Source organism: Selaginella moellendorffii, unplaced genomic scaffold (assembly GCF_000143415.4).
Source record: "Selaginella moellendorffii unplaced genomic scaffold, v1.0 SELMOscaffold_29, whole genome shotgun sequence".
In the NCBI taxonomy this organism is placed as follows: domain Eukaryota; kingdom Viridiplantae; phylum Streptophyta; class Lycopodiopsida; order Selaginellales; family Selaginellaceae; genus Selaginella; species Selaginella moellendorffii.
This window is the reverse complement of record NW_003314290.1, coordinates 655,959-671,349: the sequence shown is the minus strand read 5'-3', so window position 1 is coordinate 671,349 and position 15,391 is coordinate 655,959. Positions and strand designations below refer to the sequence as shown.

The 15,391-nt window shown below is 48.9% G+C and overlaps 3 protein-coding genes across 6 annotated transcripts; 2 read left to right on the top strand and 1 right to left on the bottom strand.

Annotated features, from left to right (window-relative positions):
• Positions 1–148: 148 nt before the first annotated feature.
• On the top strand, positions 149–1,550 carry LOC112348391. The gene is made up of 4 exons (XM_024680777.1): positions 149–202; positions 603–712; positions 858–1,079; positions 1,121–1,550. Exons 1-4 carry the CDS (start codon positions 149–151, stop codon positions 1,548–1,550), a joined length of 816 nt encoding a protein of 271 aa, XP_024536545.1.
• An 8,745-nt stretch (positions 1,551–10,295) lies between these two features.
• Positions 10,296–12,039, bottom strand: LOC9646017. The gene is made up of 2 exons (XM_002975835.1): positions 11,848–12,039; positions 10,296–11,786 (listed from the first exon to the last, which is right to left on the bottom strand). The coding sequence occupies exons 1-2, from the start codon at positions 12,037–12,039 to the stop codon at positions 10,296–10,298; spliced, it is 1,683 nt and encodes a 560-aa protein (XP_002975881.1).
• A 199-nt stretch (positions 12,040–12,238) lies between these two features.
• LOC9646016 (transcription factor bHLH140) lies at positions 12,239–14,993 on the top strand. 4 transcript variants are annotated; one of them, XM_024681101.1, is made up of 7 exons: positions 12,239–12,369; positions 12,426–12,568; positions 12,690–13,582; positions 13,647–14,062; positions 14,123–14,319; positions 14,376–14,546; positions 14,599–14,993. In XM_024681101.1, the coding sequence occupies exons 1-7, from the start codon at positions 12,240–12,242 to the stop codon at positions 14,899–14,901; spliced, it is 2,253 nt and encodes a 750-aa protein (XP_024536869.1). In that variant the 5' UTR covers position 12,239; the 3' UTR covers positions 14,902–14,993. The 4 variants fall into 4 exon arrangements, with proteins under 4 accessions (XP_024536869.1, XP_024536868.1, XP_024536867.1 ...); XM_024681100.1 differs by having other exon boundaries at positions 14,117–14,319; XM_024681099.1 differs by having other exon boundaries at positions 13,647–14,319.
• The last annotated feature ends 398 nt before the right edge of the window (positions 14,994–15,391 follow it).

Sequence of the window (15,391 nt, the reverse complement as noted above, 5' to 3'; positions counted from 1 at the left end):
AAAGTCAGGATCCCGGTGATCCGTGTACTAGAAGATTGTGTAGAAATATCCAGATCAGATCCACAAGCTAACGATGTAAATATTTATATGCAGAAAATACAAAGTGGTAGTTAGGGGAAAAGAATGCGTAACCGCCTCCAAGTCTAACATGGTATCTGAGCCGAGGGAAATGACGCTTGGGAGAAGCAACAGAAAAGTCTTGGTGAGAGCAAGCAGATCTTGATCACTCACGAGCCATTCTCCAGCGTGTGAACGATCGATTGCAGAAGAAGACACAAGAAAAACGACATCGAGCAATCGAATGCTCTATTGTCCAGCAAGGTTGCCAGTGGTTGAAACCCTTGCAGGAATGACGACAAGCAAAGCCTTTCCAATCCCGATGTTTAGTGGCACCGATTTTGAAAACTGAACGAAAGAGATTATGTTCATTTTTCTCCTATACAATTGTCTTAGAATTGTCCAGGGTATAGAGCTCAAATCAGCAGCCAGTGACTAAGAAGAATTGTTGTCCTTGATGGGCATTGGAACCTTTAACAAGTCATGGACCTGCTTCCTTTACGAAATTACGGCCTCTCCTAAACTGGTGAGCTGGGACAGAATAGAGGCCTAGAAATGTCGCTGGAGACTCGTCAGATCCCATTCTAAACCCGAAGAACTTAGACTTCAACTCCACTTTCTTGATTGCCAAACGTGGTCTTCAAGGTCGTCCAATGTTCAGCAGCTGCCTTTGTGAGGTCAAGATGGTGGTGATGAAGCTTTCCAAGTCCAATGCCCATCAGAGGACAACACGTTGTCATTCCTCACCTGCCATTCTTCTTAGTCACTGGCTGCTGATTTGAGCTCTGTCCCCTGGACAGTTCGAAGACAATTGTCCCGGAGAAAAATGAACGAGACCAGTTTTTAAATTTAAGAGTTCAAGCTCCAATTTTACTTGAAGAGGAATCGGGCACTAGACAGCGCCAGCAGCAAGGCGCTCAGCAGGTGAAGAGAAGTAGTCTCAGCAAGAAACCGAGATCCCGCCCAGGAGGAGCAGCCGATCAAGAAGATGAAGTCCTCACGCCCTTTGACGATGGTTTCAGGTTCGATACACTTTTTTCTGAGTCTGGTGATGCTGGTGCAGCAGTGCCAGCAGCTCCTCAGTCGCCAGCAGCTATGCCATCGTCTTCTTGTCCCTTTCAGACTGCAGCGGCAGAGTCAGTTACTTGTCACAGCGTGCCTTAAGAGTCTCGCAGCATGGACACAAATATTTTGCTGCAGTAGGACATGCTTTGGTTGAGCCAAAGTCTGTCCAGGAAGCTCTTACTTCTCCAGAGGCAAAGCAATGGCGAGCAGCCAACTCGCTCCTTAAGAACCAGGTAAGGGATTTAGTTCCACTATCAGCAGGCCACAAGGTCGTCAGTACCAAATGGTTGTTCAAACTCAAGCTCAACACTGCTGATGAGGTGATGTGTTACAAAGCTCGTTTTGTAGCCAAAGGATTTTCTCAGGTGGCAGGTTTTCTGCCACCTGAGAAATTAAGCAGATTGTGGTACCATCTTCCCCAGTGGTAAAGATAGTGTCCATTCTACTTCTTTTCCAGATTGCAAATTGCTGGAATCTTGAAGTTCACCAGCTATGGCGAGTTGCAGAAGGAGGTTTTTGTTTCACAGCCTATCTAGAAAGGAAGTGAGACGTTTGTTTGCAGGCTTAAAAAAACACTCTATGGTTTGCGGCAATAGCGCAGATTGTGGTATGACCATGTTGACAGGTTTCTCTAACATCTTGGCTTTATCAAAATTTAAGCAGATGGCAACTTCTACAAATTCTTTTCAAGACACAGCGACAATTTGATAACAGCCTCTGAGCTAAATCTGGTATGTTATTTTGAGCAATGTTTTTTTAATCAAAATTTGAGATCTCAAGGTGTTCTAGGCAGGTGTCATTGAACTTTCTCAGGCATACTAGGAGGAAGTTCTCAGCAAGCCAATGGCAATGCCACTTCCAACAGGCCTACTCCTTATGACAACACAAAGTCCTTTATCTGAGGAGCTATGGAAAACGTTCCATATAAGCAAGTTGTTAGATGTTTGCTTTAGTTGCAGTATGCACAAGACTAAACTTGGCCTTTGCAGTTGGCATAGTATCCAGGTTCTTAGAGAATCCAGGTCAAAAATACTAGAATGTTATTAAATGGGTTATGAGATATCTAGAGAACTACATCGAGATATAGCAACAAGTAACCAACTGCTCTCAGAAACAGTGGGAGCAGCCACAGGATGTATCTTACTCTCATATTAGGCAGGTGATAACATATCTAGGAAATCAACATCAAGCTACTTTTTTTTTTGGATGTCAACTGGACCAGCAAGAGGCAAGTTACCATAGCTCTATCAAGTACAGAAGCTGAGTACACTGGAGCTACCTTTGCAACACTTGTGGTTGCAGCAGATTGAGATTCAAGTTCCACAAGATCTTTTGCAACAATTGAAGTGCCATCGAATTGTCAAAAAACCCAAAGTACCATTCAAGAACAAAACACTTGACATAAAGGTACACTTTATTAGAGAGCATGTTGAGCGAAAGAAGATTTTCTTGGAGTACATTTTTACCAAGGAAATGGTTGCTGATATTTTGACCAAGGCACTAGCTCGAAACAAATTTGAGCTACACAGATCAGATGCAGATCATGGAGCCTCCCTGTGTGGGAGTGTAGAAACATCCAGATTGGATCCACGAGCTAATGTGGAGGCCATGTAAATATTTATATGGACAAAATTGGTAGTTAAAGGAAAAGAACCTCGAAGTTTAACTGTCATGTTTGGAAACATGACATGCACGACATCCTCCCAGACGTAGGGAAGATCTTGAGGCCATCTCTTCCTTGGATAGAGATCAAAGCGAACTTCATCGACCTTCTCGATCATCCCCGCCTTCCACACAATGCTCCAAAGTGAGAGGGCTTCTACTGTTGTCTGGTCTATCCGGGTCTCCCACTTTCCCTGGGCTCCGCGGGCGTAAGAATTTGAATGCATGATGAATGAGACATCGCGATTTTGGTCGCAGTAGTGTACTATCGGGTAAACGTTTGTGCTGACTACCTTGCGAAGGATGAGATCCTGGATGTCCCGTGGCAGTTCTGGGGGCAGAGGTACGCCAGGAACAGTTGCCGCGCCGAGGTTCGTAAGCTTTTTAGCGTAGATCCAGATGATCAATAAACAAACGTATTTTCTCTTCCCTTCTCCTAAGATTGTCTAGTCCTCGTGTATATGTTCTATGAAGTGAAAGATCACCATATTGACAAAAACTCAAGAGCTCCAACAAACAAGCCCTGCCTGGTTCGCAGTGAAATCTCAGAAAAGAAGACGAGCAAGAAAGCAGCAGCGGCAGCAGCAGCAGCCTGGCGGAAGATCTTGTAAAGTAACTTCGCGCCGATCGATCTTGTCATTTCCCTCCACGCATCCATCCCTGCATTCTCTAGCAAAAATATCCGCAGCTGTCGATCAGTTCTTCCTTCTGCTCGCCGCATTCCCTTGCATGTTACGGTATCGTCGTCAATAGACCGTCATTTCTCGCTGTTTTTCGGTGAGATATTTCGAATAAAAATATCTCGCTGTTGCAGGATATTTTGAATTAACCGCTAGGACGAGGCGATCGTCTCGCCCATCGATCGATGCATATCGGTCGTGCGTTCGTCTAGCTCATCGGTCAACCCAAGCTAGAGATCTGTAGCTGCCTTTCCGAGCATATCTATAGTGTGCATTTCTGGCAATGACGTGACTCTACCGAGCGCTCTAATCTTTCTTCCTGGATCATCGCTTCATCGATCATGACTGTCGTGTTTTTGGCCATTATAGATTATAGAAGGACGAGGACACTAAGAAGGAGCAGCAGCCTCCCAAAGTTCCTGAGGGAATCGCCAGCGCCAGCGCCGTCCGGCGAATCGCAGCAGCCAGAAGCCAATGAAGCCGAGAAGAGTCCCCCAGATTGGTTCGAGCGAGAGATAAGAAAAAGGTGAGAACTCCTCTATTTTCTTTGTTCATGTTCTTGTTCTTGTTCTTCTTCACCGTGGAAACTTTCCAGGCTAGACACAAATGGGAAATCCTCTTCTTGCTGACGACGAGTTGATCCACCGCCTCTCGGATTCCATCTCTTCCTCCTCGCCCTCACTGTTGAGCGTAACTTTGAGATATCCTTCCGCCATTTTCTTCAGAGAACGACAATGGCCCTTCAGAAAGAAGGAAAACGATGAAAGGCTTAGAAACTTTCGTTTCGTTTCGCAATCAAATTCGCACACGGAGATGCTTTCTCCCCACTTCCGGAAGGAGACGCCCCAAGTGTGGATTCTCTCCGCCTCCGCAGATGCCTGGCCTGGGCGCGCGCCGCCGCGGCCAGGTTCCAGGGAGACCCCGTTGTACTGCGGCATGAGATCCAAATTTCCAGGATGGCACGAAGATCGCCGTCCAAGAAACCATGCTAGGCCCGGCCTTTGCGTTCTGCGCATACTCTGGATGCCCTGTTTGGGAAAATGCCGACACCACGACGTCGCGGAAATTGCATGGATTCTATCAAATGCGTGCTATGGATTGGGGATGAATTCCAAGATAAGGAAGCTCCAAGAGAAGATATTGGAGGAGATGATCCCATGAAAGGCATTGAGTGCCCTGTTGGGGCTGGATCAAGGGGTTTGAGAGGATCTAAAGCCACTATGATCCACTCCCTGGAAAATCAAAATCCTAGAAGGGAAGGCCGAGATTATCGCTGTTTTAATTCAATTATAACCGTTCGATTATCTGCGATTGAATGTGGAATTCTGAGGCCTGACGCGGGCTATTTCTTGGAGGCAATCTCAAACACATAAAAACCATTGCTTCCATCAAATCCCTCTCCACCCAGCCATAGTTCCATGGAGGAACTATGCTGTTGCTGGCATAAGCCACAATTCATCAAAGTCGGAATCCCGGTAAGATTGCTGGTGTCATGTTTGGAAACAAGAATCCAAGGGAAGATCGTGGGGCCATCTCTCCCGTGGATAGAGGTTAAAGGAACTTCATCAACCTTCTCAATCATCCTTGCCTTCCACGGAATGCTCCATTGCGAGAGGAATTCTATTGTTGTCTGGTCTATCCGGGTTAGACCAGACTCCCACTTTCCCTGGGCTCTGTGAGAATTGGAATCCATGATGAATGAGACATCGCGATTTTGGGCGCGATGGTGTGCTATCCAACAAGCTTGTGCTTGGGCATTACATTACACACGATGGATGTGGAGGAGAGCGAGAAGGAGAAGTGGAGACGCGATCCAGGTTAACAATCCTCCTCTTCTTCTTCTTCTTGTTCATCAGACTGTTTTAGAAGACTATAAACCCAAGACCAAAAAAAGAAAGTTCTCTGAGGAAGAATAAGAAGATATGTGGTGAAAATGGCCGAAGCTCGAGAGAATGCAAACTTTAGAACTTTCGTTTCGTTCAGCAATCAAATTCGCACACGGGGATGCTCTTTGTCTAAAACAAAATAAGCCAGTTTTAATGCAAGCTTATCAGAGTCTCGCAAAAAAAACTGGCAAATGTCGAGGAGCACGCCGGCGAATCGCGAAAGAATTTAAGAAAGAGTTAAAAGCTTGGGAGCCACTGTGACGACGATGCTGATGCCGGCAAGCAGCAGGGTGACGCTGGAAGACCGACAGCGGTCTGATATTGAATGAGTTTTACGAAGTCGGATGCTGTTGCTGATTCCTTAGTGCGAATCGGGCATTCATGGAAAGGAAAGTCCATGGAGAGAAGTTCCTTGTCCGCCTATGGCTCTTCGAGGGGAGGTAATTCTGCTCCTTGCGTCCATGCGTTCTCAGTTCTCGGTTGTCTTTGTGGCAGCTTTGGCAAGTGCATGTTTGCACAAAGACAAGGAGAGTTGAACAACTCCCCTCTCACATGATAAGTATTTGAACCAAATTGTGATAGTTTTAGGTGTAGGGCTTACCACAAGCTTTTCCTGCTCAGTCGAAACGCATTACGGCATACGCATAATCCTACTGATTTGACTTGTCCTAAGTAGTGAATACTTTCAGGCCATGAATTTTTTGCTTATGCTGGAGGACAATGCGTTCTGGTATGTTCAGCTCTTTGAATTTCGATTTATAAGTTGAGTTATTATGCATGTGTACCGGTATCATAGACGAGTACTTCTCCAAAAGGCTTTTAGAAGCATATTTGAAATCTTGGTATAACAGAAATTTTCAGGTGGACCAACTTGCCTTTAGTTTCCGAGGCTAAGTACTTGTTTGTGCTTGGGGTGTTGAGGCACTTTTACAGTTTCGCCATTTGGAATCCCTTGGTGTCCAATATCTTGAATGAGTTCCTATATATATATTTGTGAGCGTCCTACCCTGGGAAAGTGGTCAGTACAATTTACATGCATCTCCATTTTCCACTTGCTTTTGCAGTTTTGAGAGTATGGGATGTACTGGCACTGCTCTTGCTCTTGCTCTTTTGGAGCTGCATGGTTAGAATTTGCTTTCTGTATGCAGTATCAGCGTTATTAATCTGTCTCAGCTCCTGCTCTTGTGACCTCAGGTGATGCTGGCCATTGTATCTCTGTGATGCAAACACTGGCCGGTGAAATGTTTGATAGCAGTCAGCTTGTCTTTGACCGCTTAGTTTGCAAGGCGCTCAAGCTCTCAAGGAAATTTAGCTCATTGACGACGGCAGAAATCATTTCCAAGTGAGGTGAAGAAGTAAACAAGGAAGACAAAGAAATTAGAGAGAAGGATCCTGCTGACTTGGAGGAGCAACTTTTCCGACCTTTTTTCTTACTAACTGTTCGTGGTGTTTAGGTTGCAGTCTCGGGGTCGAGGAAATGAGAGAAGCGACGGCCAGGTGAGTGCCTGTTTAGATTTTGCCAAGGGTGCTTTTTAGATATTGTCAAAGAAGATAACCGGCGTGGTTCATTAATTTCAGCTTCTCAGGCTTTGAACCTACATACGATCTCTCAAACCCTTGCAGACAATTCTATCCTGCAGTACGCGGCCGGACAGACTGGAAACCTCTGGCGCCAGAAGGAGGAGCGGCCTTCCAAATGGTCCTGGCGTCTTTCCTCGCCCAGACGTAAGTGCATGCTACGCCAAAGACACAGCACCACCAGGCTTCGAAAACGAAAGAAGAGAAGACAGGCTTGGCACCCAAGGAGTTAGTGGAAGGAGCCTCGAGAAAGGAAAGTCTTACACTGTCCAGTTCCTGACGGCGTAGTGTAAATCAAGAGGGTATCGAATTTGATGGCGCTCTCGATATAGATCGTGCCGCTCCGGTGAGATCGTAGCACCGATAGGCAGTGAATCGATCAAGACGAGGCAAGCACATGCCGGGATGGAGATCGTACTTGGTGGAAAGCAAACAGAGTAATGTCGTAAACAAAGAAACTGGCAAGCGTGGCAGAATAACAACCGTGGATGTCTAACTACCAAGACACAGGAAGAATCGCCAAGGAAGACTTTGACTCTTCCAAATAGCACTTGAAGCAAGCAGCTGCGCGAGGCTCTGGGGTAGCGGCATTTGCAGCACCGGGTACTTGAAAGATCATAAGTCACTTCCCGTGACAGGACAAATCACTTGCAGTAACAGGCCTGAATTTGTAAATGTAAGGAATTAGAAACTGATGAAAACAGACCTGACATGGAGCCGATGACGAATGGTCACTAGTCACCTTTGCTCAAGCTCTACCAATTCACGGGAAGGAATCTCCTACACAGCCGAGATTCCCTAAGTTCCTGCAGCCACTCCTTGACGAGACGTGACGTAACCTGACAGAAGCCATCAGAAACACCATGTGCACGCAATTTTTGCAGCGGAAATTCTCCCGTGAGCTACGATCGGAGAGGTCTGCAAAAACGAAAGTTGGAGGGAAATAGTACTTACAAGAACTGGCAGTGATCTGGTTGCTCACTGGAATGATCGTCGAGTTTGTTAGTTGTCGTAGCTGAAAGGGAGCGTCAGCAATCCTTCCAGGATGCACGCGATAAACCCTAGAGCAGCGCTTTAGCTAGGGTTTATCGAAGGATGCCGCGAGGATTCGAAGCGGTGTTTGCGCGCGCGCTCCAGGCAGTGGAGCGCAAGGCGGAGCACGACGACGATCTCGACTGGCAGGCATGGAACAACCGCGAGGAGTGCACCGTGGGCAAGCGCTGGACCGTCGCCAAGCTCAACCGCTACCTCGAGATATGGAAGCTAGGGGTGTCGTGCGTCATGCGTCCCGGCGGCAAGGTCATCGCCGTGGAGCGTCAGCACGAATCTTTCGTCGCCGGCTACGTCAAGGATAGGATGAAGCCCGTGAGGGAGTCCATGGGGCGCAAGACGTGGGCGCCACTCTACGTTCCATTTGCCCATTTGCCCAAGGGAAGCATCAAGCTCCTCACCATGAAAGCCTACCATGCCGCTCTCAACCAGCTCGAGCCCTCCAATGGGAAGTGCTTCGTCACTCGCCCATGCCCGCGATTCATCCTCGACGTTGGACAGTGCCAGACGCTGCCCGAGCTCCTCTCCTACAAGGACGCCTACTTCCGTAGCCCCGGCTCCAAGGTCCAGATCTTCCTGGCGCTCAAGTGCTACTTGAAGACGCGCATGAGGCAGATGGTGGCGGTGTTGTTCGAGCGAGACAAAGGTGATGGTATTGCTGCGAGAGCCATCTCGTTTGGGGAGGAGGCACTCCATCCCGTGACTGTGGCGTGGCTGGAGGAGCAGGGGATTTCATTGACCGGAGTGGGGCATGGCGGGGTGGAATGCGATCGACCGGGCATTCCGAGCTACGAGATGAAGATCGAAATCGCCAAGGTGCTCGAGGGCGGGGGTGACGATGTCGACTGTGGCGACCATGTTACGCTTGATCTCTACTGCATCAAGACAGAGTTTCACGATAGCGCTGACTATAGAGCTTCTGTAGAAAGCTCGTGAGGTTTGCTATAGAAGATGAAGTGTTAACTTAATTAAACCTTTACCTTCAATCCAAGAACTCAGAACTTCGATTCATCTGAGATGAGTTGGCAGCTTAGATCAAATTTAGCTGATCAAAGTGTTGTAGTCAATGAAAGTCAACACAGTCTTTGAGGACTTGACTTTGCATCTCCTCCTGTTGACTTGCATTGAGCTCGTGAGCTCAAAAGTGGTCTGAGCTCCTGTCAACCATTTGGCATAATTTTTGGCAATACCTTTCCTCACGACGCTTGAGCTTATGTCCTTTCCGGAGTCCCGGCGGGAAGGTCATCGCTGTGGAGCGTCAACATGAATTGTTCGTAGCTGGGTACGTGAGGGATAGATTCATGTCCAGGAGGGATGGGATGGTCTCTGGGGCGCAGGACGTGGTAGCATCAAGCTCCTCTTCCATGCCGATCTCTACCAGCTCGAGCCCGACGATGGCAAGCACCTGACGAATCGCCCATGCCCGCGCTTCATCCTCGACATCGGCCAAGGTCCAGATCTTCCTGGCGATCAAGTTGTTATCGCCGTTGTAAATTTAGTTCTCTTTTTTATAAAAGCAGCCGTTTTTCTATCCTTTAATCTTCTTGTAGGGCCAAGGCAATCCTGGAGGCACTTGATTTCCACCTTTGGTTGAATGTTTCTGATGACCTTGATGCTGCCATCTCTTTCTTGGGCCGGTAAGCTTGTGCCACGAGCATACGAACACCTGAAAAGTGGCAAAGCGTTCTTTTCGAATTGATGGAGTTCCATCCAGGCTGCATCTCCTTCACAGATCAAACTCCAAAACTTTTGCACAGCAAGAGGCCTTCTCATTTGACACATCCTTGCTAGTTAGAAGAACATACCTCACGCTCGAAGCTGTCCATTGCTTGAGCGATCCCTTCACCAGCTCCTGCGCTTCCTCAAGTAACCAAATCGACAGACTCTCAGGAGGAGCCAGCGCGCAGCTGGCTTATTCTCGTCCGTGTTCTTGGTTTTTCGTTTTTTTCTCTCCCAGCTCGATAGAGAGACAGCTACCAAAGAGCCAGGCTTCTCCCCAGCCAAGTGGTGATGGAGCACACGAGGAGAAACTAACGGAAGAGGTAGCGGTTGAGCTTGGCGACGGTCCAGCGCTTCCGTTGCTCTTCAAACGATTCTCGCGGCATCTCTATATTCCTAAGTTTAGCTGGAGCTGCTTTGAGAACCAGGCTCAAATGTTGAACAACTTTACAAGTAAATCTTGTGCGTATGCGAGTACGGAGACTGGGCAGCAGCGCGGCCACATCCTATTCTTGACCGGGGACGATATGCCACTGTGGTGTGCACGCGGGCTACAGGACAGCCTTCTTCCACAAGAAGAGCGCCATGGATGGGTGCCTCAGCCTGAGCAGTGAACCCCCCCATGTCCGGAGGGCCGTTGGCATGGCTTCAAGCGCTCCAACGGCGTCCAGAGATTGAGTTCCAGGTTCAAGTCTAATTTGAGCAGCTCCTTGTCATGAACTGGAAGGATAGGGTGACAAGCCTGAACACCTTGGGGCCAGTTAATGTTTGGGTTGAGAAAGATTGGGTAGCGAACATCCCCTGAAGTGCCGGCCCAGTCGAAGTCCACAAATGCAACCTTCAAGCTGTTTAAATTGAACAGGATGTTTCGCTTCCGGAGGTCCCCATGAACGTGATAAGGGTAAAGCTCGTGAATGCTCTGATAAGCTTTCACCACAGCCTGCCTGCAATTTTCCCATGAAGACGGATCCAATGCGTGCTCACGGTTGACAGGTCCAGGCTCCAGGCGATTTAATGGAATCCAGCCAGTGTTGGGAGAGTAATACTCCATGCTGATAGCCTTCCATCCGTTTACCAACGTCTGAATGGTGAATGTAGGAGCAAAACCAGCATCACTCCAGGCCTTGTGCACATCCGCGCCATATCTCTGAGAAAACTTCATCAAGCGTTCCTCGCCGGTTGAATATTTCAGTAGAAAAATGAGCCGCTTCTCTGTCCTCTGATATACTTGCCTCGTAAACTGAGACACTTCAAGCCCAGGATGCCTCTGCTTTTCTGCAATTAAGAGACTCGGCCACCAAGCCTCAACAGCTCGCTCTGAGTAAGATTGAGTTGGTTGCATAGGCGCTAGAGCTGCATAGAACGCCGAAATGGACACAATAGCTGGTGGGAATGCCACAATAGCTCTTGCGAGCCTCGTTAGATACTCGTCATCCTGGAGAAACTTGAGCATATGAAGGTAAGGAGTGAATGGTTCGTATCCCGGGCTGTCATGAAATATGGCACCTCCAACTCTGATCGTTGGCCCAACAACTTCTAAAATCAACACTGGTAAACATGACGTCCAGTAGCTCCAGTGCATGTCACGCATCCTTGATGTGGCATGCGAGCCATAATGCTTAAGTGACTCGACGCACGGCTCTCCTCCCAGCCCCACTTCATTTTTCACTACTACAATGCCCACGGTGATCCACTCACCACCAACAAGTGCTTGAATCAGTATATCTGGCTCTCTGGACGACGTCAACTTGAACTTCCCAGGCCAATTCTGCTCAAAGAAAAGCTTCCAGCATTGCAGTAGTTCGGCTTGTCGGTCCACGTCCTGGTCGAAGTAGCCGCTCATAGCCATCATCCGAGAAACAAACGTCCAGTCTTTGACGTCCAAACGGTGAGAATCCAAAGCCTGCACATATCCCGCGAATGCTTCGTGTGCCAGGACCAATGGCATCGGCGCAGAGTTTCGACCCAAGTCATACACAGGATCATGTTTTCCCAGCTGCTTCTTCATTTCGGCAACGTCCTTTGCAAAGGCGGATGCCGATGGGAGGCCATCATGCTCATCAAACCACGACGGCTCTCTAGGACGCTTCTGAACAGAGTTACAGAAAATTCATTAAGCGCGGGCCTAAGATCAACAAATATCAACATACCTCAACCAAGACGACAACATCTCCGGGAACAAGTACTGTCGGAGGCGGAACCCTCAACTGAGTGGATTCTCTAATGAGATGACCCCTGTAGCCACTCTCCCGGAGCTCTTCTAGGATCACCTTCACCGTGATCGGCGCCTCAAAGCGCTCGATCACTTGCCCTTGCTGCTGCTTCACAACGACGCCATCCATCCTAGCCTGGAGAAGTGAGAATTCTAGACCCTCCGCCTCAGGATGGGCTTATCTTAGGGAGTGTTCTTGGGCCGCTATGATCTACTTACTCCCTAGAAAATCAAAACCCTAGAGTGGATCTATGCGAGGTGGTAGCTCTATATCTGAGTGAGCGCTAAATGTGAGAGAAGTTTTGTTTTTAAGGTTTAGGGTTCTAAGCGATGGAGTCTTCGCCAGTTTGCAAATACGGTGCGGCGTGCTACCGCAAGAATCCCGAGCATTGGCAGCAGTTCTCGCATCCTCCATCCCCTTCCTCGGACAAGGCTTTTGCCGATCAATCGCAGGAGCAAGGTATGGAATGACGCACGAGAAATTTTGTGACGGTTTTCTTGTTTTTTCTAGTCTAGCCCCGGCCATCATCGAGGGCAGCGCTTCGTGCGAGCCAAATCTGGTGGTAGTGGTGCTGGTCGGGGTTCCAGGGAGTGGAAAAAGCCGGTTTTGTTCCAGCGTCATCGAGAATGCTTCACAAACTTGGACCAGGATTTGTCAGGTATGAGTTTTTCCTCTCTTTTTTCGCTGTTTGATTGTTTGAGAGGAGTGAGAGTGAGATTTGGCATGTATGATTGTCTAGATGGAGCGTTCCCAATGAACGGGCCCTTCTTCAAATGCAGGATATCATCGCCAATGGGAAGCGAGGGACGAAAGCTCAGTGTATCAAACAAGCCACCATCGCCCTCAATTCCTCCAGCAGCGTCTTCATCGATCGAACCAATCTCAACCGCGAGCAGCGGCTGGAATTCATCGAGTTTGCGAAGAAACGCGGTGTGGAGGCCCATGCGGTGGTGCTCAACTTACCGGTTGGGACGTGTATCACTCGGGCCATGAATCGGACTTCTCACGAGGGGGGACTGGAAGGAAAGAAGGTCGGGGCTGTTATTCAAAGGATGGCTCACGGTGTGGAGCTTCCAGCGCTGGAGGAAGGATTCAGCAGAATCACGGTGTGTAGAACAGATGGTGACGCCGACGAATGTATCGTGGCGTACAGATCTTTGAGCTCGTCATCAAAGCTGCCAACGGGAGTTTTTGATCGAAATTCCAGCAGCACGACGAAGGGATCGCTGGAACAGTTTCTAAACAAGCCGGGTGGTGGTCAGAAAAAGGCGGGCCAAGCAAGCAGCAGTGCTGCGAGCACGAAGAAAGGAGTGGAAAGCGCTGCTCCAGAACTTAAAGATGGTGATGGATCGATGCCGCAAGCTTCTGAAGAAAGCTGCGCAACTCTTGCGTTTCCGTCAATCTCTACAGCAGATTTCCGCTTTGATCACGAGAAAGCTGCAAATATCATTGTTGAGACAGTGTCAGAGTTCTTCAGCCGTGCGGAGAGCAGTGGTTTGAGGCTGGTGCTGGTGGATATAGACCAAGGGTCGGACATGCTCTCCCGTGTTCGAAGCAAGGCCGAGTCCGCCGGCTTGGACAGCCGGAAGTTCTTAGTGACTCATGGAGACATCACAAAGCTCCATTCCACCGGAGGCCCTCGTTGCTCAGTCATTGCTAACGCCGCAAACTGGTGAGATCAACTTCTTGGATGCTTTTTCTTCTCTTTCTGCTGAGCGCACATCTTTTTGTTTCAGGCGCCTCAAGGGTGGTGGTGGCGGCGTGAATCTTGCAATTTACAGAGCTGCTGGTGACGATTTTGAGGAAGCAACGAAAAAATATGCGAAAACTTTGGATCCAGGAAAGGTGGTGGCCGTTCCACTGCCTGCCTCGTCTCCTCTACGCACAAAGGAAGGGGTAACTCACGTCATTCACGTCCTTGGGCCCAACATGAATCCACAGAGGCCAAACTGCATCGCCGACGACTACTCCCAGGGCTGTAGGCTGCTGCGACAATGTTACGCTGCTCTCTTCTCGACTTTCGCGTCCATTGCAAAAGGCCAAGCTTCCAAAGCCAAAGTAACTGCGTCTCCTGCCAGCAACAGCAGCTCCCCTGGTGGCAAACCACGCGACGCGTTTGCTGTGATGATGCAAGCTTCGAAGCGGAAAAATGGTAACGATGATTCTCCAGGTTCTTCGAAGAAGGGAAAGGCTGAGGTGGGAAAAGTTACAGGGGAAGAAGGCAACCCCGCGAGCGGAACTGGAACTCTAAAGGCAGCGGTGGAAGAAAAAGCCGCTACCAAGAAGCCAGTGAACTGGCCTGCGTGGGCTCAAGCTCTGCACGACGTAGCGTTTCATCCTGAGAAGCACAGCAATGTGGTCCTGGAGGTGACCGACGATTGTGTTGTTCTGCCTGATCTCTACGCAAAGGTTCGCTGCTTCAAAAGTTGTTGTTGTTCCTAACTGAAATGTCGATTGGTGTGCAGGCAAAGAAGCATCTTCTAGTGGTGTCGCGAAAGGCTGGATTGGACTCCATAGCCGACGTTACTAACGAGCACCTTCCGCTCCTCCGCGAGATGCATGCTGTTGGCGAGCGCTGGGCTAAGAAACTCGTGGAAGAAGACAACACTCTCGTTTTCCGGCTTGGCTACCACTCGGTAAGATACTCCAAAGCTCGTATCTCCACAGGAACTTAGTTTGGATCCACAGGTACCATCAATGCGGCAGGTCCATCTTCACGTCATCAGCCAGGACTTCAACTCCCCGGGGCTCAAGAACAAGAAGCATTGGAACTCGTTCACGACGAGCTTCTTCCGGGACTCGCGGGACGTGATCGCGGAGCTGGAGAGCCGCGGGAAGCTCGAGGAGTGCACAGAGGAGATGGAAAAGAGGCTGCTGGATTCCGAGCTGCGCTGCCATCGCTGCCGTTGCGTCCAGCCAAACATTCCGCGCTTAAAGGCCCATGTTTGCTCGTGCTCCAAGCCATTGCCTCTCCAGTCTCTCATCTCTTAGCGTTAGTACTCTTTTCCCGCGGGATTTTTAATGTTTCTAGCAGGATCTTCCTCTATGTTTGAAAAAGTCAAATGTAGTCAATGGTAGCCAGACTGACTGCATTCTTTACATGACTTTATTGACTTTTCGTTGACGTTTTGAACTTCACTCTGAAAACAAAGAAGATATACAAGTAAAAGCACTGAATGTAACTTCATCTAGTAGTACGGAATTCAAATTTGATGGCGTAAAGATCAAATGTGAAGTAGTCACCACAGTGATTCCAAATGGCGTTGGCATCGTCACCAGCACTCTCGAGCACCTTGGTGGTATCAACCTAATCTGGTAGCTTGGGATGCCCTCTCTATCCATGCCCGACCCCGCCCAGCTCAATCCCTTGCTCTTCCAGCCACCCCACAGTCGCGGGATTCAGCGCCTCCTCCCCAAACGAGATGGCAGTCCTGGCAGTGACGCTGCTACCATCGCCTTCATCTCGCTCCAAAACCACCGC

Bases quoted from the DNA above. Each gene is read 5' to 3' on its own strand.
- LOC112348391 (XM_024680777.1), top strand. From the start codon at position 149: ATGGTATCTGAGCCGAGGGAAATGACGCTTGGGAGAAGCAACAGAAAA. The intron at 203-602 runs GTGAGAGCAAGC...GGGACAGAATAG, and splicing joins GAAGCAACAGAAAAGTCTTG to AGGCCTAGAAATGTCGCTGG. The intron at 713-857 runs GTTCAGCAGCTG...TCCCCTGGACAG, and splicing joins GGTCTTCAAGGTCGTCCAAT to TTCGAAGACAATTGTCCCGG.
- LOC9646017 (XM_002975835.1), bottom strand. From the start codon at position 12,039: ATGGATGGCGTCGTTGTGAAGCAGCAGCAAGGGCAAGTGATCGAGCGC. The intron at 11,787-11,847 runs GTATGTTGATAT...AACTCTGTTCAG, and splicing joins ATGTTGTCGTCTTGGTTGAG to AAGCGTCCTAGAGAGCCGTC.
- LOC9646016 (XM_024681099.1), top strand. From the start codon at position 12,240: ATGGAGTCTTCGCCAGTTTGCAAATACGGTGCGGCGTGCTACCGCAAG. The intron at 12,370-12,425 runs GTATGGAATGAC...TTTCTAGTCTAG, and splicing joins CGATCAATCGCAGGAGCAAG to CCCCGGCCATCATCGAGGGC. The intron at 14,547-14,598 runs GTAAGATACTCC...TTGGATCCACAG, and splicing joins TCCGGCTTGGCTACCACTCG to GTACCATCAATGCGGCAGGT.